Source organism: Ursus americanus, chromosome 6 (assembly GCF_024610735.1).
Source record: "Ursus americanus isolate L20-20 chromosome 6, mUrsAme1.1.p, whole genome shotgun sequence".
In the NCBI taxonomy this organism is placed as follows: domain Eukaryota; kingdom Metazoa; phylum Chordata; class Mammalia; order Carnivora; family Ursidae; genus Ursus; species Ursus americanus.
This window is the reverse complement of record NC_142132.1, coordinates 46,372,294-46,399,544: the sequence shown is the minus strand read 5'-3', so window position 1 is coordinate 46,399,544 and position 27,251 is coordinate 46,372,294. Positions and strand designations below refer to the sequence as shown.

Genomic DNA, 27,251 nt, shown 5'->3' with positions numbered 1-27,251 from the left:
AGTGACTTGTAAACTGCAGTTGGAAGGACTTAGAGGTACCACTATGTGATGAGAAGGGAGGCTGTGTAGGTGTGAAAGGAATCATGAGGGGGGTGGGCCCCAAGGAGGTTTAAACAAGGAAATACATATTTACACATTGTGTTAGACTCTGAACAAGATACTAAAAATGGGAGTACAAATGGGAGGTTACCAAGGAAGGGGCTTTTCAGAAGACAGAACTTTCATCTGAAACGTATGGGATGAGATGAAGATTCCATTTAAAGACAGGAGAAGGGAGTCACAGATAGAATGGCATGTGCAAAGGTCCTGAGGTGAGAATGAGCTGGGTCTGTTCCAGGAAGCCATAGAAGCTGGGGAGTCTGGACTGTGGTGGTGGGGAGTGGAGCCCAGAATGAGGGCGGGCAGAGCGACACTGGGCAGGTACGTGGAACAGTGACAGCTTAGTCATGCACCCTGAACTTTATTCAGCATGTATTAGAGGTACCAATGGATTACAAGTTAGGGTGAGGGATATGGCTGTATTTACATCTTCTTAATGCCTCTCCTTTTCCCAGCCGCCACCCACTTCCACACGCTGAAGTCACTGGACCCCTGAAGCCTCCCTTTGGCTTTCTCCGCCTCGCTGCTGCATTCCCAGGTCTCTGACGCAATTCTGCCCTTCCCGGCACCCGGACCAGCCCGTCTCAAAGCCTCCTCACGTGGCTTCCCCTCAGCCGGGACCTGGATGCTTCTCTGGATGGGGTCCTCTCCCCACAGCCTGCTTGTAGGACACAGTGCAGGAAGTCCCCCCCCCCTGCACCCACCCTCAGGACTGCCTTTCCGGGGGCTTCTGCTCCCAGTCTGCTAATACAAATGTCACCTGTTAGTTCTCCTCACACGGTGTGTGAAGGGAGATGTGCTCCTTTAAAGCCGTTTACAGGTCTGGCTCATCTCTCTGCAGGCCACAACCCTCCTTCACTCCCTTCATTTGACTTCAGTGATTCAGCCAATGACAACACGGCCCGAGCGCCCCCCTCAGGACAGTCTAGCTGCGGATAATTCTCAGGGAGGGCAGACCAGGGCCCCGGGGCGGTAGCTCGTGGTGATGGAGAGTGCGCACCTGGGAGACTGGGGAGCCACTTGCCAGCGGCGTGCCTGGGTCACGTTCCTCACTCTCTGGGCCTCAGGTTCTCCCCCGTGAAACTCAGTGGAGTGTGGTGGGGAATAAATACGGAAACGTGGTGACAACGCAGTCGCTGGTGGATGAGGAAGCCTTACTCTGTGCTGGAGAAGCCCACGCAGACAGGACCGGGGGGCCTGGGGGGTGCTCCTCAGAGGTGCGGTGTCTGGAGGTTTGCAGACAAAAACTAAGCATAGAGTAGTTGTTCCTTCAGTTTGATTCACTGAAGGACTGTTTATTCCGTTTTATTTATCCTGTCCTAGTAGGGACTATTAACAAAGGTTCTAGATTCTTACAAACAATGTTGACCCCCAAAAAGACCTTGTTTCTCTAGGGGGGTGGGGAAAGTATACAATCATGAATTTTCACTTCCAACATGGCCCCCGTGAGAGGAACTCACCGCCCACAAACCCGGGCCTCCCTCTCTTGGCAGGAGCTTGAGACTTGCTGGGTGACCAGTGCCCGCAGACACACCAGAGCCTCCAGGGTGGACACAAGCTCTAGGCTTAGATGCGAATCAGGGCTTCTTTTTCCTTCCCGGAAGAGCTGCCTTTTCTCTGACGGAAAGAGAAGAGCCTCGGGTCTTTGTGCTTCAGGCCTAGAGCCCAGATGCAGGCTGTCTGCTCCCCGGATGAGGCTTCGTGGGCTGCCCGTCCAGCCAGAACCAGCACCACACGCCCTGGAAAGATGCCCAGTCTCCAATGTTCTCTTGGGACCCGTGGAGACCCCCACCCAAGCCTGCGGTCTAGGCAGCTAGGGAGAAGGCAGAGACGCTGCTGTCAGAGGCCCAGGCTGAGGACAGGTGGGGTAGGTAGTGCTGGCCAGGGATGGAAAGGCCGGTGAATGTGCAGCTTCCAAGACCCTAGCACACCAAGGACCATTCAGGTCCCGTGGGTACCGTGGCCCAGAAGCCACCGGGCAAAGGCAGGATTTCCTCATGACATCCCAGCCAACTTGTCTACCACTGGGAGTTCAGCCCTGCCACCTGGGTCACTATTTAACATCAGATGTTTGGGCCTCACAACTGGCCTCTCTGGAAGGGGCATCTGAGGGGCTCTCCCACTCGTTCTAACAGCACTCAGATAACGAGGCCGGAGAGAGGGAGGACTTGAAGGACACAGGGTTCTGGTGCCCTAAGGGTCTGGCCACCTGAGCTAGGACAAGCTGCTTCTCTGTCCTGACTTTGCATATCACTGCCCAGGGCTCACCAAGAGCCAGGAGTTAATCCCCTAATCCCAGCAACCTGCGGTCTTCAGGGCAGAGGTCACATGGCTTCCTCTCAAATCTGTTTTGGCATCACTCGGCCTGCATCTGTCATGACATGGGAACGGGGCTGGGGGGCATACGGGTTCCTGAGTCAGAGCTCCTGAACTGTGTCTCGGTCCTGCCACGTGTGGCTGTGGGACCTTGGGAAAGTTACCTAGGTAGTCTGTGCCTCAGTTTCCCCCTATAGAAGGGGGATTGAGGTGTTACCTCATCATGTTGCAGTGAAGAAGAAATGAGATCAGTAATTAGCTCCGTGCCTCACACATTTGTATTTGCTTAGGACAGGTCAGCCCCTGCTCCTACCCCGGCCCCGTGTGTAGTCCGGGCGGCCTCTGTGAAGGCCCTGGCTCCGGGCACAGGCCACAGATGTGACGGGCAGACCCGGCACACCCAGGATCCCTGAGATTGGTGAGGGAGGAGCGGACTGCTCACGGGGGAGGTGAGTGAGGGGATTTGCTCTTGACAGGGGTGGTTTTTCCACTAAATGACCATGGCCTTGATCTGAGGGAAAAGCAGGGGAACATTGTGACTACCCTCCTGAGGAGGCGTGACCCCCAGCACCAGCAAGCCTCCTGCCATTCACAGTGATGACAGCGCAGGGCTAACCCTGGGGGTGTGGCTTGGCCAAGGAGAGGGCAGAGGGGGGCAGTCAGGGCCCTGGGTCTGGGACATGGGAGAGCTGGGATCCTGAAGAAGAGGAACCAGGCCACCCAAGCGCCTCCAGGGCCAGGCCAGGCCCTGCTCCCACCAGCTCTAAAACACAAGCTTCTTGGGAATTTCCCACGGGAACTCGCTTCTTCCGAAATGGCCGTAGCACGCCGTCTTCTGGTAGATGGGCTTCTTCAAATCCAAGTCCCTGCACAGTCAGCAGAGGAAAGGGTCATTTTAGATGGAAAAGGAGCAGAGTTTCTCTGAATGTTGAGCACAGGAGTGATTAAGAGAGTGTGATGGTCTTTGCATGGCGCATCCCCCACTCAGAGCCGTTTCCCATAAACTTCCTGTCTGAGCCACACCACACCTTCTGAGATGACTGTCACTGGCCCTTAGGAGACAGGCTCAGACACACACACCCAGGACCCAGAATCTGAACTCTGGCCTCACCGTGCCTCACTCCTCTCCTCTCCACTCACTGGCCTGGCACAGACCTACAACATCGCCAAGCTCCAGAAAGCAGGGACGGCATTGGAAACAAGGGTAGATGGGACTAGACGTGCTGGCTCACTTCTCAGCATTCGGCCTTACCACTACTTTCCTATGACCCCCAACCTGCTCAGAGATGGCCCCACTGGAGTCAGTGTCTCTGGGCCAGCCTCCTGCGGCTGGAAAGCAGGCATCCTGCATTTGGGCTGTGTGTTGTGCTGGGCCAGGAGCCTCGGGGCCCTCCTGCTTTGGGGAGGCTGAAAGTCCTTCCATTTCCCTTCCAGTGGAACAGAGCCCTTGAGTGAGGGAGGAGGAAGGGCCTATTGGTGGCAATGGGGCGGCACTTTTACCTGACAATGACCCCAGGCCGAAGGTCGAAGTTCTTATTGACCACATCTAGCAGCTCTCTCTCGGTCTTCTGAGAGGTTCCATAGGTGAAGATGGAAATGGACAGTGGCTCAGCCACACCAATGGCATAGGAAACCTTCCAGAAGAGAGCAGGGTCAGGGACAGAAGCCTCTGTGTAAATGTCCTCAGGGAGGGGCAGCTGGAACCACCCATCACTTGCCCAACATGCTCCCCAACCTTGTCTGCCTGGAAGAGTCCCCACCATCTTCACAGTGAGCAGCACCTTCTGTATCTTCCTGTCTCCTTGAAGATTCTTTCCCCCTCCCTCCGGTTTTCAGGATACGTGCCCTAGAGCCCTTGGCAGAGTGTGTGGGCTTCCTACCAGGCCAGCATGTCCCCCCCCCCCCCCGGGGCCAAGATGGGGTGGTCAGAGGGGGGCCCACCCACCTGCACGAGCACTCTCCGGCAGAGCCCCGCTTTCACCAGGGACTTGGCCACCCAGCGGGCCGCGTACGCCGCTGAGCGGTCCACTTTGGTGTAGTCCTTCCCGGAGAAGGCCCCTCCGCCGTGCGCCCCCCAGCCGCCATAGGTGTCCACGATGATCTTACGGCCAGTGACGCCCGCGTCCCCCTGCAGAGCGAAAGGAGGATGGGGAGGGAGAAGATGAGAACCAGAGTGGCCAGAGGGCGGGGTGGACGGGCAGCGACAGCACCGCAATGGCCGCTGGACTTCCGCGGAAACGGTGCCCTGAAGCTGCCTGTGGGCATTTTTCAAAGACCCCGCCCCTCCCCCCAAAGCTGGAAACCCTGGGCTTGAACCCCAGTTCAGTCACTGACCAATGGGCCAGAGGTTCTCTGGGATCCCAGCCAGCTCCTACTTCAGTCTTTGTTTTTGTGTCAGTCATGCTGGAGAAGTCCGACTGCAGGAGGGAACTGTGCCGTTGCTAAGTACGCCCCGGGCTGTGGCCCTGGCTGGTGGCACCCGGCACGTGCCACGGGGCCCGTTTCCTCCCGTGTCTGCTCTGTGCAACACCAGCCAGTCACCATGTTTTGAACGGGCAGGGGCTCCATGTTCAGTGCTTTGGGGAAAGACTGCGTACTCTATCCCACTGCTTAGAGACCCACAGTTCCCACTAGCACATCTAGGCTTTGAGACGTCCCACAAGAAAGTACAGTCTGCTTTGCCTTTCTTTTACCCTGTGTCTCTGCTCTACATTTGATCATGGAACCCATTATGGGGGCTCTCAAAGGGGAGCTCTGCCAACCCCCACTCCCTCTCTCCCCGCGGTACAGGAGAAAGGGGCAGCAGGGGTCCCCTTCGAAACACCTGCCCCCACACGAGTTAAAGGTAACCCATGGCAAAGACCCCATAATGCCACCTGGGAAAGGCCAGTCACCGGCAATGGTGAGTTGGCAACTCAGCAGGGCGAGGCAGCAACTTGGGCAAGTATGACCGGGGTGGGGGGATGGCCAGGCCGAACTAGGTGGGAGAGTCCTGGGGACATGTCCCCAGTTCCACATGCACTGACACACAGCAGGCCCCACGGGATGTGAGCCGACCTCATGTTTTGTCCAGGGCCAGACGCGGCTGAGCCACACAAAACCACCTCGTCCTTTGTGCTCGGGGAGGTAAGCAACCCCAGTAACAAAGACACGTCAAGACTCTGCTCAGAAGCAAGGGCGCACCTGGGGGCCTCCGATGACAAACCGCCCACTGGGCTGCAGGTGGTAAACGGTGTCTTCGTCCAGGTACTTGGCAGGCACCACGGCCTTGATCACCTGCTCCTTCAGGGCTTTGCGCATGTCCTCCAGGGTTATGTCCTCGTTGTGCTGCACGGAGATGACGATGGTGTGGATGCGCACGGGGATGACTGCGCCATTGTCCTGGATGTACTGAACTGTCACCTGTTGGGTCACAAGGGCAGGAGGAGACATTGTAAGGCCCTGCCCTGAGCTGAGGACACATTGCTGCCAGAAGCAGGCAGGGCTCCCAGGAGCCACGTGAGGGGGGCCTCCAGGAAAGTTAATCTGACATAGTCGTATATTTGAGCAATTGCCCCGTGCTATGTACGGGATGACGGGGTACAAGGCGTAAGCTATTCCCACCTATGACTGCAATTAGTGCCCCTTAGAGACTCAGGGTTACAGAGTTTCCTCTCTGTTTGTGACCCAACTAGACTCCTCCCCTTCAATCTCAGAGGGCTCTTGGTGTCAACGAATGTCCCCTTGGCCAAAGCCCTCTCTTGACCCTCCATGGCCCGGCTCCTGCCAAGGAGCATAGGCGTCCGTGGGCCAGGCCGGCTGCCCCAGCCCCTCAGTGGAGGAGCTCTGGAAGTGTATGGGGCCAGGGGACTTGCCTGTAGGGACACGGTGAGAGGGGCTCAGGTGAGGCTGGCTGAGATTGAGGGGGAGCAAGCTCCAGACGGGCAGCCTCTGGCTGTCTGAGCTAAAGAAAGGAGAAGCAGAGAGCACGTGGAGAGGAGGAGCCCATCCGCAGCACCCTTGCAAGTGAGCGGTTCTAATGCTCACTTCTACCCAGCCGGGGCAGTTCTGTGCCCATTCTGGCCATTATCAAGTCATATTGAAGCCATCCCAGCAAGACTGGCATTCTTATCTCCACTTTACAAATGAGAAAAACCAGGCTATGAGAAGCGGAGCAACTTGTCTGAAGTCACACAGCAGGCAGAGAAAAGCCAAAGAGCCAGACCCCGTTCTGTCCAATCCAAAAGCCAGTGTCATTCCCACGGCAGCACAGACAAAATCCTCCTTCCCAGACCTGCACAGACCTGCACACACCCATCAGTGAGCACGAGAACCGCATGTCACAGCCTGATCTGACCAAGCACTGCGGTCTGGGCACGCCAGGCTTGCAAAGCGAGAGGGAAGGGGACAGTAAGGATGGCAGGTGAAGCTGGGAAAGTAGCTAGAAGCCCTGCCCAAAGCTGTGGGAAGCTGTTGCTAGCCCTGTTTTAAAGACGGAGAGCTGAGCTTTCAGAGCATAAGGACCTTGGTCAAGATCACACAGCCGATAAGAGCCGGGCTCTGCCCTGGAGCTCTGTGGCCCAGTAGCTGGGGCTCTGCCCAGCAGAAGGCTGCCGCTCAGGGCCCTGAGGGAGACACAGGAGCCACAGGCCCCAGTGCCACCCTAGGCAGTGTAGACCCACGGCGGGGGGAAGCCGGGGGTATGCAGAACCTGCAGGAGTGCAGCTAGGCCAGATGTCCCTGGTTAACCATGCTGACTGGCAGGTGCCCCACTGCTTCCTACCCCAGGGCCTTGAGAGGACCCCAGGACAGCCAACAGTGCCTCCCCAGGGCTGTGCCTGCGGCAGGATCTCTGCCTGCCCAAGTCCCCTCCGATATCCACAGAACACTGGGCCTGTTTCAAACTCCTACTCTGTGCCCTGCCTGGTCCGAAGAGCCAGAGGGTGGAGTCCAGAAGAAGGAAGAGAAGGAGACTTGCCCAGGTGATCTCTGATCCTAGCTTAAGAGGCAGGTGCGCGTGGACATCTGTGTATCGAGAGCAACCTTTAAATGCTGGGCTGTCGCACAGATGCGACAGGGAGCCAGAGCTGGGGTGGGGGCTCCCAGGAGGGGGGCCCTGTGACCGGCTCTGGGACCAGATCCACTGCATGGGCATCAGCCCCCAGGAGAAGGCTCGCACCCTGAGGAGCTGTGGGGGCCCGTCTCCACCGCTCCCCTGCTCCCCAGACTTCCCGCTCGGCCAGCTGTAAGCCCTGGGCAGCATTGGCAGGGCGAAGGGTTCCAAGTACGCCCCTTATCTCACCACGTCAGCAAGATGTGGGGAAAAACACACCATGGAAACACAACTCTGATCAGGTATAAAAATAGCCACCCGCTAGTGCCCCTCGAGTCTCCATATCAGCAGCAAGAATTTGTTCAGGTGGAAAGATTCATCCTGTTCACAGTCAACACTCTGCTCAGATGATGAAAGTCCTTCTCGAACGGGCTCGGGAGCTGGCCCAAAAACTGGTCCTGACACTGTGCAGCTCACAGTGAGGCAGCCGCGTGCAGGGCACCTCGGGTGGCCGGGGCAGACCCACACCCGTGGCTCTGTGATGCCAGGAGCTCGGCCCCCCTGTGGCAGGGCAGTGAGGCGGACTTCGGTGTCCAGGTAGCATTAAGAGGTTTCGTGTAGTTCTGCAGGAAGGGAGCCCCTGGAAGAGCACATGCTCGCCCCCCACCGCCCCCGCCGCCGTGGACTTGGAAGCCCTCAAGGATTAGGCGAGATGATGCAGGCCTTCCCTGTTTCGGCCGGTGCCACGGGGGTGCCTCCGGGCCCCTCTGTCACACAAGGAAAAGGAAAGCCCTGTCGCTTGACTTCCTCCCACCTCTGTTCCCCGATTCTGTGTTCTGCGAATCTCCGCCCCACCTCCCGTCACAGCACAGCCCTGGCACGGGACAGAGCCGGGCGCGCCAGCACCTGCATGCCCCTCTCATTTGATACCACCGCAGTCTTTGCATGTTAGCTCCCCTGCCCCACAACCTCAGAGAACACCTGAGGAGTGCTGATGGTTCCACTCCCCACCTCGGGGTACACGTGGCGAACACCGGGAAGGGTTTGCTTTAGACTGCAAATGCACTTCCTTGGCTCGGGTTCAGCCCAGTTGCGACCTCTGCCCTGTGTGGCCTCCCACCTGGGCCGAGATGAAGCACAGGGGTAATGGGACATGCTGAGCTCCATGCCGAGCTACACAACCCCATGAGCCAAATTCCAACTACAGGACCAAGAGAAGGCCCCGTCAGGTGTCGGCCCCCAGGGCAAACCACCGGAGGTGGGAGCTTTGCTGGCCACTGATGGACAGGTGAGAATCAGTGAAGATTCCAGGTAAGGCGAAGGGTAGGGAGCACAGGTGCAAAGCACTAAGAAACAAGGGGAACAGGAGAGAAATCAGCCAGATTAAGCAGACTGGGGGAGGGGAGGTAGAGGAAGGTAAAACCGGAAGAGCATACAAGGTTTGGAATAACAAGCAGGGGGTTTGCCCCCCTGTAGGAAGCAGAAAATTGCAGAGGATTCTAAGCAAGTATTAGGAAATAAGGAAAAGTCCAAACGGAGTTAAGGGGGGTTTCCAGGCAGGGAGAATCCTCAGGAGAGCAGCGTGCGGACCCTGGCCCCTGGGAAGCAGGCTGGAGAAGAAGATGGAGAAGAGAGGCTCTCTAGGGAAAAGGCCGAGCAGGGCAGGGTGGAGACAGAGGGGGTGCTGAGCAGGAGGGGGGGCACCACCGCACCCTTGAGCTGAGGAGGAGGTGACACTGAGGCTGCACACGATGGCTCTTGGACACAGGTGTTTGCAGGGGGAATGGGAAACACGGCGGCCGATTCAGAGAACCCACAGGTAGAAGCTTGGGGCGCAGAGTTGGATGAGGTGGAAATCGGGCACGAGCGTGGGTGGAGGGGGAGAGGGTGTGCACGAAGCAGCAAGGATCTGTTGGAGGGTGGAAGAGGAGCCAGGGAAGGAAGCCCGGGAAAGGGTCCCCGGGGTTAGACAGGGCAGGGATGTGGAGAGCGGGGGCAGACAGGGCGCGTCCACGTGCGCGAACACTTGCATCACCGCCGACCTTCAAATGTGGACTTCGGCGAGGATTTCCTCACTGCAGGGAGCAGCGAGGTCACGGCCCAAGGGGACAGAGAGTCCAAAACAGCAAAGGGAAAGCCTTTTTATGAGGAACAGGGGTAAAGGGCTACAGCGAGACGCAGACAGCCCTTGTCGACTCAGTGTTCAGTCCTTGCTCCAGGCGTGGGGACCTGTGGCCGTGGAAGGGCAGTGACCGAAAGTCTGAAATCGATTAAGCACCGTGTGGCACATGACCAGAGTCAACATACACTAAGAAGGCAAAAAAGAAACATCTAGAACTGTTCTTTCCATTTTTCTGTATTTTAAACATTTTTTCATTAAAAAATTGGGAGAGAAAACATGCAGACTTGAAGAGTCTTCAAATAAATAGTCCTTTCCACAATCAACAATTCTCTGCGTGTCCAGACTGAATGATGACACGAATCAAGAGGACCTGGGGGTGCTGGATGGGTGTGTCTGGGGCTCCGTGGGAGGCGAAAGGAGGAGGCTCACCTGAGTCTTGGAGTCAGGCCTCAGCCAGGGGAGGACCCCGGAGCGTCTGAGGTCGGCCATCCGGGCGTTGAGTTTGTGAGCGAGGATGATAGTGAGGGGCATGCACTCTTCCGTCTCATCGGTGGCATAGCCAAACATCAAACCCTACAGCAGGGCAGAGGGCCGACTGAGCAAGCCCACTTTAGACAACGGGACAACGTTCTTCCCACCTAACACTTGGCTGGCACTCCGGCGTGCACTGGGTGCCTCGTGCATGTACCGTCCGCATGGGAGTACGTCCCATCCAGTACTCGTGACCTTCCAGCCCGCTCCTTTCAGGGGCCCGAGCCAGCACAGAGACAGACAGTGCTCTCCCGGTGACCTGACTCCGCGCCCACGCTCCCTGTTTAGCTACCTGATCCCCGGCCCCGACGTCCTCTTCATTTCTGTCCAGATGCACACACTGGGCGATATCCGGGGACTGCTGCTCCAAAGCCACCAGCACGTTGCAGGTCTTGAAGTCAAAGCCTAGGCAGAAGGCCAAGCGGGCCTTAGTGGGGACACATCAGGCAGAGGGTGGCTGCGAGCTTCCTGGCGGACTGCTCAGCTCCCGACATGGCATCTGGTGTTGGGGTGGGTGGTGTCTAACCAGCTGGGGTCTCTCTGGGCTCAAAGCTGAGGCCCAGGGATGGGGAAGCCCCTGTAGCCTTCCCATAGGATCATCCGGAATTCTAAGTCAAGGAAAATCCTCCATAGTGCATTTTACTATATTAAATTATACCCGGATTAAAAATATATACCCCACACAGAACTGCAATAGGAAAACCAGATTAAGAACTATAGCCGCTCTAGCTGAGGAGCAGGTGGGTGACTCATGGCCCTGCCCCCTTAGGCACCTTCTAAGACCCAGGCTGCAACCTTCCAGCACTGCAGTTCAGAAGTGCAGGTGTGTGCCTGATGCAGGCATGAAATATACTGGACAAACGCAGTGCACGGGAACTACCCAGACAGGCTCCCAGACTAGAGTCCTTTGATTCCAGGCAATGCCCAGGGCTTGGGGCAAAATGGAAAAGGCACCCCTGTGGAGGCCGAGGCCCCGTCTGCCCATCCTCAAAGGTCAGGCAGGGAGATGGAGACCATTCTCCCCAGCGAGGTACCGTAGGCCGGGCACTGGTTCATAGAGGTTTGACCAGCGGCAGCCCAGCCCAAGGAGCCCCGGGAAAGGGCCCCCACGCCCGGACAGCACACTCCTCTCCCTGTAGGTCCTCAGGCCTTGCTGGGCTCAGCCTTGGGGACTGCGTGAATGAGGGGCTGAAACTCACAGCAGCCCCACTGCAAGGTCAAGAGTTAGTGACAAGCTGAGTAACTGGCACTCTCTTGCCAGTCTATTCGACCTAGCCTGTTGGTGTGAGCTCCCTAAAACCAACCAACCAATCAGCCAGCCAACCAGCCAACCCAGATCCAGTCTATTGTTTCTGTGCATGCTTCATGTGGGGACTTCCTGCCAAATGAGGCAGAACCCAAACCCCTGAGCCCCACCCAGCCCCTCCCAGCTGAACCACTCCAGCCATCACAGGCTTGGACATAGCCTCCAGCAGGGCTCACTTTTCTAACTCTACTAGGTGTCTCTGTGTAGACTACTCCTCCTCCTGCTCCTGTCCCCACGCACCCAAATCCCACCAGCTCTCAGCAAACGTCCCCGGACCTTCCCTCCCCCTCTGTCCCTTCACTGCGCACTGTGCCACCGACTCGCCACTGGGCGTCTCCTACCGCACTGTTTAATGCCAGGCAGTGCCCCCGCTCCGGGAGCATCAGGTCGCCTTCGTTCTTCGCAGCTTCCTGTTCCCAGGGAATGTTTTTGGTGCACGAACCAATGAACCATCATCAGAGGCTGCCGAGAGGACTCACCATTGTGCCTTAAACATTTTGCACTTGTCCTAATCACTCCCTAAATGGTGAATCTTCTCAACGCTGCAAACCCATGGAGGGCTCCAAGTGATTTGGACACACGGAATTCAGGGGTCTAAGGGCACAGGAGCAGCGCTCAGAAGGCAGCCAGCCCAGCGACTGTGCAGCCCAGAGCAGTGAGGGGCAGTTAGCCTGGGGCCAGGCTAAGGCAGCCGCCATGCTGCGTGGGGTCCTCTGGGGACAAGCTGGGCACGCAGAAATGCCGCCAGCAGCAGAGCTGAGCTCTCTCTCTCACTTCCCTCTTTCTAGGAGTCATGGTCTCCTGGGAAGTTTCCCTTCTACCTAGTGCAGAACAAGACTTGCTATTGAATAACGTCTACCCGAATGCAAGCAATCGGCTTTTCCTCGTAGAACAGGGCAAAGGCTCTGCATGGTAGCAGAAAGAGCCTGTGCTCACTGGTTCTCCTCCCACTGATTCCTGCCACAGCCCCCCAGCCTTTCACGTGCTCAAGGGGGTGCTCTCGGGCAGCTCAGAAGGCAGCTGTACTGAGCTTCTGTGTCTGCACCCTCAGTGGCGAGTGGCTCTCGCTCATACGTGTGCAGTGCATTGTCCCCGCCTGCCCCGACCCGTGGCGATGGCACACGTCACCCTAAAGACCCAGTAGCTGGGATGTCAGGGCACACAGGCCCTCAGCATCTGGCTCTCACATGCTGTCCTCTGAGGCCGCTCCAGGCTGGGCCCGTTCCTGACCTCCGCCGTCTTAGATGTTGGAATCTGCTTTGGGCCCTTCTGTTCTTTCCAGCTGTCACCTCCCCTGATCACAGCGCTCCACCTCACTTCCTGCCATGGCCTGTGTCCCTTCCCTGGAATGCAGGTGCCCACACTGCCTGACCCTGGAGCCCACCTTGGCCAGCCTGTCTCCTTCACCTGCCGCGGGTACCGGTTCTGGACGGAGTCGCCCTTTCGTCTATCATGAGAAGCAGCATAGGGAAGCAGAAAGCACAGGAGTCCACTCGGGCAGCCACCTTGTGGCTGTCACCTTACGCAAATTGTGGACATTCCCAAGCTTCAGTTTCCTCGTCTGCCGGAGGAGTGCCGCAGAGGGCCTCAAACAATGAACAGGACACCGGCAAAGAGCAGCCCCAGCGCCTGGCAGAGAACACGTCCCCAGCAGGGTGCAGCTCCCTTTACTCGGTGCTTCTCTCTTCCAAAGCCTTCGTCAGCACCACGAAGACCAGAGTCAACAACGGACAGACGGACGGACAGACACGGGCTAGTTCAACTAGGCGCTGTCACGTGGGCCACCATGCTGTCGCCACAGACTTTGACCCCTGACCCTGCCAGGCGGGCCTAGGAATGTTTTCCTCCCGGTGGTATTTGCACTTGCCGAGGACAGAGAGCCTCCGCTGGGGCGCAGTGCCCGGGCGCCCACGCGTCTCCGACCCGGGGCCCCGCCTCACCCTTGGCAGAGTCGTCGTAGCCAATGTGCCTGATGGTGCCTCTCACCACCCGCTGGTAGTCCACCGTGGCCGTGGAGGTGATCTCGCCGCAAAGCAGCACCATGCCCGTCTTACACACTGTCTCTGCGAGAGAGGGAGAAAAGTCGGCGGCCACAAGCCAGCAAAGGGGAGCCCCACTCCCAGTCTCTCGGAAAGAGTCTCACAAGGCACAGATTCCGGACATAAAAGACTAATGCTAACAAACAGAGTAAATCCCAGCGGGAGTGCTGAGCACGTGTCAAAGCCGCCCGGGGCACTACTCTTCGGACAGAACGGGTCACACCTCGCTTCGCGGTGAGCACCTCCTGCTCGTGTCATCTCAAACCACTTATTTAGCCTCTCTCAGGCTGCTTCCCCGACTGCTACCTGAAGACAACAGTTCCACTGGACTGCCGTGTGGATCAGAGCGAGCCGATCCGGGGTAGGTGGCTGTCATAAAGAGTGCGGGCATCACGCATCGGCGTCCGGCATGCCTCTCCCGCCCCTTCTTGCTAACGCTGCACCACAGGCTGAGATCCTGACATCAAGGCGGGCCGACCTTCTCACTGGCTATGCACAAAGGTATCAGGGTGAGGTCACCCTCGGAGGGCACAGGTCCCTGTGGTGCTCAGGGCAGGGGCTAGGGTGGCTCTGGAGAAGGAGGAAGCCGTCTGTGCAGCACACCGTGAGGACAGCGGGGCTCTGGTCTCCATGCGGCACCCCTGCCCCGTGACCTTGGCCAAGGCCCTGATTGAGCTGCACCCATGATCACTTTGGCGTTGGGGCCCCTGACTCCCTGCTGTGTCGACAGCCCCCCAGCACAGGCTCAGGCAAAAGCCTCGAGCCCAGCCAGCTGAGGTCTTCACAAGGAGGGAGCAGGCGTTTCTTACCACAGGCCACCTTGGCGTTGGGGTCCTGCTTCAGATGGGCATCCAGTACGGCATCACTGATCTGGTCGCAGATTTTGTCTGCACAGGAACGAATGTTTGTGAGAATCGCAGAAATATTAGGGCTAACAAACTGAAAAGTTAAAATAATTAGATATTTGGTAAGTTTACATACCAAATTTACCTACCTAATTTTTATAAAAAATTAGGAACCTTTTGAAATTTTTAGTTCTTCCTTTTTCTGCCTAATTTTGGATGATTTATATTATATAAACTCATAGACTTCCCTAAAAAACAAATACATTCCCAAATCAGTTCTAAGGGACTAAAGCAATTCATACACACACACACACACACACACACACACACACACACACACACACACACACATTCTCCTCCTAAAAAGTCTCTCATTCCTCAAGATATTCCCTTTAAGTCTAAAATCCAGAAAACTCCTAGAAATAGAAGTTAAAACAGCTAACATCGGTAAGATCAGGTGCCGACACGTAAGATCAGACGGGACAGACGGAGGCATTGCTCCGCAGGTTCTAGAAGCTACGGTGTGCTGTGTATACGATACTACGCCCAAATCCACCGCCCCACCCACACGGATTCCAGAACACAGCTTCCACACAGCCCCGCTGCTCCACAGACATTTCCATAAGCAGCTCTCAGATCATGCCCACGGTCATGCAGTCTCCTGAAGGCTCGATGTCCTAATAGCTGGGTTTGGCCTCAGTCAAGGTGGGACTGACAATGGCTCAGCAGGAGCTGGGATCTGATCTTTTCCACCACTTGCCTTAAGGATTCTACATGGTTGAGCCTGCAGACCCTTGGTGCATTGCACTGTGGAAAATCCACTCTTGCACTGGGGTTGTGTAAACTGTCAATGTTCACAGATTCAGAAATAAAAGTGATATCTATTTACACATATTACATCTCATTTAATGTTCAAAATACCCATAAAGTTTGCTCAATAAGGTTTTTCCCCAGCTTTATCAAGGTATAATTGGTATACAAAAAAAATCTGCATAAAATTAAAGTATACAATTTGGGGAGTCTGGACATGTGAATACATTTATGTGCCTATCACCATAAACAAGGTAATAAACATATCCGTCACCTCCAAAAGTTCCCTTGTGTCCTTCTGTTTTGTTTTTGCTTTTCAGTTTTCATATTAAGGATCCAGATCCAGAATCAAGTGGTTCTGCTCTCATGAGTGCATCATTTAAAATGTTAACGTCAATGCAACTTAAAAGATTAATCTGCCATTCGGTTTAGAATTTCTAAACTTTCCTTCGGAAACCGCTACTACACCGTGAGGCTTTCTCAATGCCAACTCCCGCCGATGGCAGATCCTGATTGTAAATCTAGGTTTGTCTGAGGCCACCGCCTCGGCGCACCCCTACCAATGAAGGCCTGCTGCTAAAATACGCGTTTAGGCTTACCCATCAGGACTCCTAGCGTTACTCACATGGATGACTCCGCTTTTTTCAAGGACACGGGTCTCCTGTCTGCAGGCCACACAAGGAAGTGGGATGGGGGTATTAGGGGTAAAGCTGGAGCTGAGCAAGAGTGTTAAGATAGCCCCACAAAGTAAAGGAGTGCCTAAGGAGGCCCTTTCTGAGCTCTCTCTAGGCTGTCGGAATTTCTATCAATATCACCCAGTAGCTTTAAGGTAGCCAAAGAGCCGGTTTTCTTGGAGTTGGAAAAGCATTCATACTACCCCGCTGGTGGAGAAGAAGTCAGCACTGGAGTGATGAGCAAGCCATCACCAAGCCTTAGGGGACGCTGACTTACATGGACAATTAACTGATTGTGGCAAGCGAAGCGAGAGGCCGACAAGTTGAAAGGCTACCAGTAAGTAGACCAAACAGCCAGCTGGTTGGCTAGAATTTTTCTTCTCCGTCCACTGAGCACACTGCTGTATGTACGAGGGGACCACTGGCCACTGCGTGTCAAGCACCCACATCCTCTAGGTGGAGCAAAGCCTTCTCCTAACCCATGTATGGTCTTCATGGGTTACATACAAATGAATCCAAGGTTACGAGCATTGCAGACCTAGACACATTATAAAGCTGTGCACAATGCAAGAGGCTATTTGTTTTGAATTGAGCTAAGTCACCTCCAAAACCCAGCGTAAGCCAAGGTTTCTCAACAGCGGTACTATTGACATTGGGGCTGGAAAATTCTTTGTTGCAGGGGGGAGGGTCTTGTGCATTCGGGATGTTTAGAAGCATACCTGGCCTCTATCCACAAAGCGCCAGTAGCACCCCAACCCCTCAGGGCAGAGTTAGGACAGACAACCAAAACCTTTTCCAGAAAGACCAATACAAAATGCCCTTAGGGGAAAAGGGTAACGTCGCCCCCTGTTGAGAACCACTGTCGAAAGCATATGGAAGGGGTGGTGTGAGGAGATGTCGAAAGCTCAGTTACAAGGTATGAAAGAACATGGATGAGGAAGATGAAGAAAAGGTAGCCTTGGTGATAAGTTACCAAAACTTCAAATACTCAAAAGAATATTGAAGAAGTGCTTAAAGACGTAAATCAGTGTGTCTAGCCCTTAGGATTCTTCTAGAACAGTGATTCTGGGTGTGGTTCCCACAGCAGCAGCAGCAGCATCTCCTGCGAACTTTTATTAAAAATGCAAATCCGGAGCCTCACCCAAGACCTTCTAAATCAGAGACTCCGGGGGTGGGCGCCACAGTCCGAGTTAGCAAGCCCGCCGGGTGACGCAGATGCCCCCGGAGGTCTGAGAACCACTGACCTCCAACCCGAGGCTCCGATCGTGGGCCTCACTGTTCGCATGTGTGAGCCTCTCCCGTTTCCCATACCACCAAAAACTGCTCGAATGTTCTTCCTCTTTGGGAGGTCCCCTGTGCTTCTCTCAGGTAACACACCTGAGGCCTTCAGGACCTGGCGCTCTAGCTCAGCGACTCCCAGAATGTGCTGTGCATGCCTAGACTACACAGGCCTTACAGGCAAAACTCCGTGACCGTGGTCTTATCCGAGGGAACATTCTCTGTCTACTTAAGTCGCTCATCGATAATGAAGCTTTATCCTCGCCCCCCAAAATATATGTAAAGTTGCTATCTGATAATACATGTCCTATGTACAGTATGTTCCGTCAACCCACGGTGTGTTCTCTGCTGTGGCCTCACCACGTGGAGATGCTGGAGGTGGGCACAGCGCGAACCCTCGGCTTCATTCCCTGACCGCGTCTCATTTCACACTCAGTGGCTGTTTTACAAACTACAGGTCAATAGCATGAAAACCGCCTCATATTGTGCCTCCAGCGATCCCGCAGGGGAACCAACCCAAACTGTGTGTAAGGCCCCTCGTAGAACGACTCCCCCGGCAGCGCTGCCACGGGCCCACGACCGCCTACTTACCCGGGTGTCCCTCTCCGACCGACTCCGATGTGAACATGAAGGCTCCTTCTTCACTTAGAGAATGGTCACACAAGCCGTCCACCGGGCCATTCATCTTTGCACACTTTTGCACTCGGTTTCTTCAGGGCAACAATATCAACGCTGTGACTCTGCCTGCGGTTTGTTTGGGTTGTTGGTTTTGTTGGTTTTGTTTTTTTTTTCCTTCTGTAAACCCAACAGGCTTGTCTTTGGCAGAGCCACTGGGTTTGCTTCTGCTGAACGGCCTGCGAGCACGTGAGAGGAAGGTGAGGACGGTGAGGAGGGAGGGACTGAGCGCGGACGTGTCACTCCCTCCGACTGGTCACAGCTTGCTCCTGAGTGACTCCTATATATAGAAAAGTGAAAGTGCCTGAGTAATCATGTGAGAAGACTGGAGGAGTCCATTTCCTGGGAGGGGGTTCTTCTTACCTTGAGGGAGTCCAGTCGTCCGCTCGGGCGTCCCGAGCGCTAGGGTCTGGTCAATGTATGGTAAAGAAGGCTGCGTAGATTCCGCGGGACTGAAGCTCCTTTGGGACTCTGCTTCAGCTCTGCAGCTAATCTCCATATTGCTCCAAGGTTAACATCCCACGTTGGAGGGCGGGGGGTCTGTGGTGACTCAGGGATACAAACAGGCAGCCAGGAACTCTTTCCCAGAGACATGATTTAGGCAAAGACTACAACACAGGGTGGCCTGGGCTCCTGAGAGCTGTCCGTCCTCCCCCACACCTTGTCTGGCTTGGGCTCTCCCCCTTCTCCTACCTTCTCAGAGCTAAAGCATGCACCTGTATTCTGAGTCAGCTTGGATGTTACACAACACATTCATTCAGAGGAAAAGCTTTTGAGCCCGTATTTTTCTGCTAATAGAAATCACCTAAACTGTCAACGTCTGGAAGACGCTGTCAGTCACATCGACAAGCAAGATGTGAAGTCTCTGGACAGGTTACAGAAGACAATGCATTTTTGGGAAAAGGACTCTTGAGAGAAGGATTCATTACAGGGAAATTATCAGAGTCCGGGTTCCCGAAGCTCCCACAAGGTAAATTAAACATCTACTTTTTCAGTCCTGCACACCTGATCGACACCCTGCTCACACCACTCCTGCAAGGTTTTTGCTTTGACCAAGAGAAGAAGTGGACAGGCTTACATCTTTAGCCAGTTCATTCCCTAAATGACAGCATCTCTCTCTCTCTTTGTTCTCTCCCACCTTCAGATCTAGCTGCATCCTCAGACCAGTGCCATGGTAGGGAGCTGAGATCACAGACAGTGAGAATGGGTGGAGAAACCAGTTCCCACTAGAAGGCAAGAAAACGTAGGCAGCCAAAAGCTTATGCACCAAACGCTGGACTGTGGGAAGCAAAAGTTAGGGTGCAATTCTGCTGCCCGAATCCCATCTCTACTCAGAATATGAGCATTTAAACGTTGTCTTCTGGGGCTCCGAGTCTTGAGTGTTGCCGACAGGTCAGCAGTAGCAGCAGCATTGCTCCAGGGAGAAACTTTATTAAAGTGACCTCTTCTGGGTTGAAGTAAGAGATTTTACATATTCATCAGAGCCATTTAAGAAAGAGCAAGCCGGGTCGCACAGGCACAAGACTGCTGAAGGTCCAGAGAGGAAAAGGCCATCGGGAAGGGATGGAAAAATGAGGATCAAATAGGACTTTAGACAACATTGCCTTGTCCTTGTCAGCAGACAGCAGTCCTCCTGTTTGTACTTAAAATATTTCAACATCGCTGTCCCTTTGTAAATTTCTTCTGGGTACACTGGTTTCAAACCTGGAGGCAATATGAGCTAATGTTTAATGTGGACTATAGACCTAGGTTAGCCTAGCAGCTAGAACTATGGCCATTATATTTTAACTCTGCCTTAAGAGCAAGATGGAGTGTAAGTAGCAAGTACTCACCAAGGTCCCAGAGCTGGCAAGAAGTCAGAGAGCAAAGCTGCCTAACCACCCTCTGAACCCCAGAATGACTCATAGCATGGGGCAGAGGGCTGAGTCCCACACAGAGATGTGGCGCTTTCAGAGACATAAGCAGGAGGCTTCTGCAGTCTGGACGCAAAATCTGAGTGAGGGAAGGATCTGGAAGCACCAAGTTCTGTACCCATCTTATGTGTGAGTCACGTATAACATCCCCACTAAATCTAGGCCACCTTATAATCTTTCAGCCCATAGACGTTAACAAGCAGCACACAGAACGTGGTGGGTGGGAGTGCGGGCTTCAGGGCTGGAGTCCTGTCTGGACTCTAACCTACTATCCACCCTGGGGCAGGCTTCCTAACCTCTCAGGTCCTGCTTCCTCATCTGTAAAGCAGGTTAAATGATTACCTACCCCACAGCATCATTGTGAGAAATAGATGTGGTCATTCAGATAGGGTGAGGATCGAGCACAGAGCTGGTACACAATGAGATTTCAAGGAAATATTACTTAAGCACCTTCTATGTACATATGATTTTCTTATGTAAGACGATAAAATGCAAGGCCATAGCAATGCTGAACCTGTCCAAAGATCTCCCTCATGTAGTAAAGTTACATTGGAGAAAAAAATTTCCACTTGCACCGAGAGTTAAAACAGTGGCTTCAATCTACCCCCTTCTGACTTAGAAAACTGAGCCAACGGGGACTTTGCCATCATAAACTCCAATTTTAAAACCTGCCTTACGCACATGCTGTCCCTTACGCATGAATTGTCCTAATGTCCCCCCAGCCCTACTGATTACCTAAGTTCAGCTCAACGTGTCAAAGGCCCACAGTTGACTTCATGTCCATGCAGCAACCTTCAACTCTGAAGCTTTGCTGACAAGCCTCTGAAGAAACTTGGCTTTGAAAACAATTACTGTTTTGGTCAGATTTACCCCAATATTAAAATACAAACTACCAAATGAATATAAAATACCAGGCAAAAGGCGGTGTTTCCAGTAAGCAGCGTGTGTAAGCCACACTGACCAGTCTCATGAAGGGGATTTGAGAGCACCTGACCCTAGGTACCTAATGGAGTGCACCTGGCCCCATGGTGCCCTTGGCCAGCTCCTGCACCTGCCATGCCTGGTGGCTATGTCACAGGCAAGAGAGAGGGCAGTTTTGATGACCCAAAGCTCTGGATACAGAAGCGGAGTGCACATTCACTTCTTAAATGCTGTTTAAGCGTAAACATTTCTAAACTTTGGTGAGAAACTCCCCTAACTTAAATGGCATAATAACCACATGGAATATTTTCAAAAGATTTACTACTTTTGCCCTCATTACTTTAAGCACAAACCCTTCCCACGTATATCATCCTAGAACATGAATAACTTATTTATGAAAGAAAGATAGATTCCAATCATACATTTTTTAAAAAATTTAGGTCATTTCGGGGCACCTGTGTGGCTTAGTTAAGCGTCTGCCTTTGGCTCAGAGCATGATCCCAGGGTCCTGGGATTGAGCCCCGCATCGGGCTCCCTACTCTGCTGGGAGCCTGCTTCTTCCTCTCCCACTCCCCCTGCTTGTGTTCCCTTTCTCGCTGGCTCTCTCTCTCTCTCTGTCAAATAAATAAATAAAATCTTTTTTAAAAAATTAGGTCATTTCAACAATATGTGACTTTGGTTCAGTAAAAAATCCAAATAAGAACTCCATTTACAACAGCTATTCCGGAAAGGAAGAAAGAAATGTGGAAAGATTTCAGGGGGAAAAAAGCAGGACCTGAGCTGGACAGAGGAAGTACAGCATTTTAAAGGCAGCAGGTAGATGGGAAGGCTGTGGGGGCTTTACTAGCTAAGGACCCCAGTGTGGCTTGGAGCCAGTGCAGAGGAGCATTGCCCCAACTTTACCTGGGAGGTGTGGGGTACCTGGGTGGGGAGGGAGAGGGCCTGGGAAAGCAGGCGAGCCAGGAACTGGGACTCAGGGCATCAAGGAGCCATGCAGAGAGTCAAGCAAATGGGGGTTTCCATCTGACAGGAAAATGCAAGCTAGATTATAGAGGGAAAGCATCCCAAAATCAGAGACAAGAGGTAAAACTCCTGCCTTGATCCTGGAGTAGACTGAAGAGCAATGGACGCTGAGACATTCGTATGATGCAAATCCTGCTCTGCATTGTTGTTTTTCAAAACTCCATTGCTTCTCTTCCTAGAATCATCCCTTCCCCCAAACACATCTACCCCAGCTTCTGGGACTTAAGATCCTGAGAGGTTATTTCAATGGATACGGATCCATTACCATCCATATCTAATTTCCCGCAAACCTTGTCAGTAATTCTTCTTCAGTGGTGCCTCGGAATTCTCCCCCTCTATTTTTGTGTCCACAAATAGTACCTCTGCGCCCATCCCTGTCATCTCACATTTGAGTTAGGCACCAGCTAGGCCCACCCTCCCGTACCAACATACCCTTCAGAGGCTGGTACCGTGCTGCACAGACTAGGTGTCTTAAAACGGCCTGCTAGCTGGTACCTGGGAAAACAAGCCATCTCTTATACTACCTCACCTCAGTTAAGGAGTGCAAACAAAATATTTACACAGTAAGAGCTAAACAATCTCCTGGAAATACTCCTACGCTGGAATACCATTCAGCAGCCAAAACATTAACCACAATGTCATATGCAGAAATATGGATGAATTGAAATGGTATTCAGTGAAAAGGGGGGCAAAAGATAATATACAATCCCCTTTTAATAAAAATAAAACAAAATTTGTAGCATGTACTTTGAGGAATATATAAAGATCCAATTAAGGATTCAAAAAGAAAAAGAAGGAAGTGAGATCACTGAAAATGGTGGAGTAGAGAACTCAAAGCTTCCATTCAGCGACAAAAATCAACTAAGAACCTGGAAAAAATCCTGTTTGAATCAATTTTTGCAAACCTCTGGAATCTAGTCAAGAATTTATAGGAAGCTTAATATAGAAAGAGATTGTCACACTTACTGTGATACTTACTGCTGTCACCCTGGAGTAAGAGAATGCTATTGCATTTTAAATTGGCCACCTCATCCTGCACTCCCCAGATCAATGGTATCCATGAAGATGGTAATTCATGTTCCCAATGCAGATTGTTAGTGCAAAGTGAGCAAAACAAAACCTTATTCTCAAATAACTGAGGTTGTATTTTTTGTTTGTTTGTTTGTTTACCTGTCTACCAGCTCCCAGAAGGACTGGTGTAAGGGCTGGTTTTTGTTTTGCCCAACTCAGAGCAGAAATAATACCTGAAGAAATAATACCTAAAAACTTCACAAATTTGGTGAAACATCAATTTACACATTCAAGGTGCTCAACAAACTTCAAGCAGAATAAAATCAAAGAGATCGACAAGAAAACACATTATAGTGAAACTGCTGAAAGACAAAGACAAAGAAAGAATCTTGAAAGCAGCAAGAGAGAAGCATCTTATCACATACAAAGAATCATGATATTAACAGAGATTCCTCTTCGGAAACTGTGGATGCTAGAAAGCAATGGAATGACATATTTAAAGTATTGAAAGGGAAGGGGACTCTGTCAATCAAGAATTCTGTATCCAACAAAACTATCCCTCAAAAATGAAGGAGAAATTAAGACACTTACAGATAAATAAAAACTGAGGGAGTTTGTCCCAGTAGACATGCCCTGTGTAGAATGCTAAAGGAAAGCCTTCAGGGTGGAATGAAAGAACACTAGACAGTAACTCAAAGTCATACAAAGAAACAACAGTGATACGTGCACAGGTACATAGGTAATTATAAAAGTATTATTGTGGGTTTTTTTTCATTTATAACTCCTCTTTTTTATATAAAAGACAAATGTATAAATGAATTATAAATCTTTGTTAATGGATGCACTACATATAATTTGTAATTTGGGACAATAACAACAGAGAGGGGAGGCAGAGCTATAAAAGAGCAGTGTCTTCATTTACTCCTGAAACTATGTTGGTTTTAATTCAAGCTTGACAGTTTTTAAGATGCTAAGTGTAATCTAAAGGGTAACCACTAAGAAAAAAGCTAAAATATATACAGAAAAAGAAACAAGAAAAGAATAAAAATGGTACAATAGGAAGAAAAATCACAAGAAAGACAGTAATGGGAAATTAGAGGAACAAAAAAGATTTGACATACAGAAAACAAACAGCAAAATGGCAGCGGTCCTTTCTCGTCCACAATCATTTTAAATTCAAATGGATTAAACTCTCCAATTAAAAGGTAGAATGGATTAAAAATAAAGCAAAATCCAGCTAAATACTGTTACAGGAGACTCACTTTAGAACCAAATATACAAATAGGTTGAGAGTGAAGGGATGGAAAAAGATATTCCAATCAAATAGTAACCAGACCTAGGGTGGCTAACCCTAATATCAGACAAAATAGAATTTAAATCTAAAACTGTTATTAGATACAAATAAAGGCTTTATATGTTGATAAAACAATCAATTGAAAAGATATAACCATTATAAACACACCTAACAACAAAGTTCCAAAATATATGAAGTTAAAACTCACAGAACTAAAGGTAGAAATAGCTGGAGATTTTGATATCCTATTTTCAAAAACAGATAGAACAAATATACAGAAGATCAAAAAGGAAACAGAGGGGGCACCTGGGTGGCTCAGTCATTAAGCGTCTGCCTTCGGCTCAGGGCGTGATCCCAGAGTCCTGGGATCGAGCCCCACATCAGGCTCCTCCGCTGGGAGCCTGCTTCTTCCTCTCCCATTCCCCCCGCCTGTGTTCCCTCTCTCGCTGGCTATCTCTCTCTCTGTCAAATAAATAAATAAAATCTTTTAAAAAAAAAAAAAGGAAACAGAGGACTTGAACAACACTAATCACCAACCAGACCTACCCGATGTATACAGAAAAGTCCACTGAACAACAACAGAATATACATTCCTTTCAAGTGTACACGGAACATTCTCCAGGATAGACTGTATTATGTGACAAACTCTAAATAAATTTGAAAAGATTGATATCATACAAAGTATCTTCTTTGACCATAATGGAATGAAGCTAGGAATCAGTAACAGAAGAAAAACTAGAAAATTTACAATATAAAAAACTTAACCTACATAATCTGGGACATAAATGAATCAAAAAGAAATCACAAATGAAATTAGAAAATACATTGATATGAAGGAAAATTAAAACACAACACATCAAAACTTATGGCATGCAGCAAAAGCAGTGCTCAGAGGGAAATTTATAACTATAAATATTTATGTTAAAAAAGATCCCAAATCAATAATTCAGTTTTATACCTAAATAACTGAGATAAAAAAGAACATGTTAACTCTGTTTTACACTTAAGTAACTGAGAAAAAAGGGCATGTAAAACCCAAAGCTAGCAGAGGAAGGAAATAATAAAGACTAGAGCAGAAATCAATGAAATAGAGAATAGAAAACAAAAGGATCAACACAATGAAGGTTTGGTTCTTTGAAAAAAAAGAAGTTAACAAAACTGATAAATGTTTAACTCAATGGCCCAAAAGATACCAAAGAAAGAAGACTTAATTAAAATCAGAAATAGAAGTGATGACATTACTACAGACCTTACAGAAATAAAAAGGATTATAAGAGAATACTGTGAACAACTGCATACCAATTAGATAACCTAGATGGAATGAACAAATTTCTAGAAGCACACAAACTACGAATGACTCAAGAATCAATAGAAAATCTGGGGCGCCTGGGTAGCGCAGTCGTTAAGCATCTGCCTTCGACTCAGGGCATGATCTCGGCGTTATGGGATCGAGCCCCACATCAGGCTCCTCCGCTGGAAGCCTGCTTCTTCCTCTCCCACTCCCCCTGCTTGTGTTCCCTCTCCCGCTGGCTGTCTCTGTCAAATAAGTAAATAAAATCTTAAAAAAAAAAAAAAGAATCAATAGAAAATCTGAAAAGAACTATAACAGGTCAAGAGTTTGAATCAGCAGTCAAAAACCTTCCAACAAAAAGCTAAGGACCAGATGGCTTCACTGATGAATTCCCCCAAATACTTAATTAAAGAAGAATTAACACTAGTCCTTCTCAAACTCTTCCAAAAAATAAAAGAGGAAGCAACACTTCTTATTTCATTCTATTTGGCCAACTGTAATTATAAGGATACCAAAGTCAGACAAAGATATCGGAAGAAAACTATAGACCCATATCCCTTATGAATATAGATGAAATAATCCTCCATGAAATGCTAGCAAATAAATTTCAGCAACATCTTAAGAGGATTATGCATCATGACCAAAGAGAATTCATCCCAGGAATGCAAGGATGGTTAAAAATATGAAAATCAATGTAATACAACATGACAGAATGAAGGGGGGAAAACACACATTTCATTTGATGCATAATGAGCATTTGAAAAATCCAATTCTCTTGTATGATAAAAATACTCACAGACTTAGACTAGAAGGAAACTTGCCCAACATGATAAAGGGCATTTATGAAAAATGCACAGCTAACATCATACTCAATGGTAATTAACTAAAAGCTCTTCTCCGAACATCAGGAACAAGTCAAGGTTGCCTATTTTCACCACTTCTATTCAACACTGTACTGTAAGTTCTAACCAGAACAAATCAGCAAGAAAAAGAAATAAAAGGCACTGAAATTGAAAAGGAAGAAGCAAAATTATGTATTTGCAGGTAACATGATCTTGTATATAGAAAATCCTAAGGAATTCACACAAAATAAACTATTAGAGCTTATAAGCCAGTTCAGTAAAATTTCAGGGTACAAAATCATCACACAAAAATGTTGATTTCTATACACTATCAATGTACACTTGTACACTGGAAACTGTAAAACATGGCTGAAATGAAGAAAACCAAAGTAAATGAAAAGACGTCTCATATTCATGGATTGGAAGACAATATTGTTAAAATGACATACTGCCGAAAGCAATGTGCAGATTCAATGCAATCTCTATTAAAATCCCAGTGGCCTCTTTTCCAAAAATGCAAAAAGTTTATCCTAAAATGAATATGCAATTACAAAGGATTTCAAATAACCTGAACAATATTTTTTTTAAATAGAGTGGTTTTATTTTTTTAATTTTTTGAATTAACATATAATGTATTATTTGTTTTAGAGGTAGAGGTCAGTGGTTCATCAGTCTTACACAACACCCAGCGCTCACCACAACACATACCCTCCCCAATGTCCATCACTCAGCAGCCCCATCTCCCCCCCAAGCAACCCTCAGTTTGTTTCCTAAGATTAAGAGCCTCTTATTAACCAGAACAATCTTGAGAAGGAAAAATAAAGTTGGAGGACTCATATTTTCCCACCTCAAAACTTACTCGAAAGCTATAGTCATCAAAATAGTATATGATACTGACATAAACAAAATGTTTCCCAAATGGGAAAGTAATACAACATCCCCAAACCTCTGGGTCTTCCAGGGCTGGTTTCTAATATAGAAATGAAAGCAAAATGTTTTGTGTTAAATGGTGCTATAAGCTTCTAACCAGAACGTTCAATTGTATAAGGCTTCTTTAAACAAACAAACAAACAAACAAACAAACAAACAAACAACATTTAGGGGTGCCTGGGTGGCTCAGTTGGTTAAGTGTCTGACTCTTGATTTCGGGTCAGGTCATGATCTCAGGGTCGTGAGATTAAGCCCCACACTGGGTTCCACACTCAGCAGGGAATCTGCTAGCGATTCCC

General features: G+C 50.4%; 1 protein-coding gene across 1 annotated transcript; it reads right to left on the bottom strand.

Moving 5' to 3' along the window:
* Window positions 1-1,358: 1,358 nt before the first annotated feature.
* On the bottom strand, window positions 1,359-19,387 carry MAT1A (methionine adenosyltransferase 1A). The gene is made up of 10 exons (XM_045783379.2): window positions 18,091-19,387; window positions 17,644-18,007; window positions 14,255-14,332; window positions 13,347-13,469; window positions 10,393-10,505; window positions 9,999-10,142; window positions 5,599-5,817; window positions 4,361-4,543; window positions 3,916-4,049; window positions 1,359-3,281 (listed from the first exon to the last, which is right to left on the bottom strand). The coding sequence occupies exons 2-10, from the start codon at window positions 17,735-17,737 to the stop codon at window positions 3,179-3,181; spliced, it is 1,191 nt and encodes a 396-aa protein (XP_045639335.1). The 5' UTR covers window positions 17,738-18,007; window positions 18,091-19,387; the 3' UTR covers window positions 1,359-3,178.
* Between the last annotated feature and the right edge of the window lie 7,864 nt (window positions 19,388-27,251).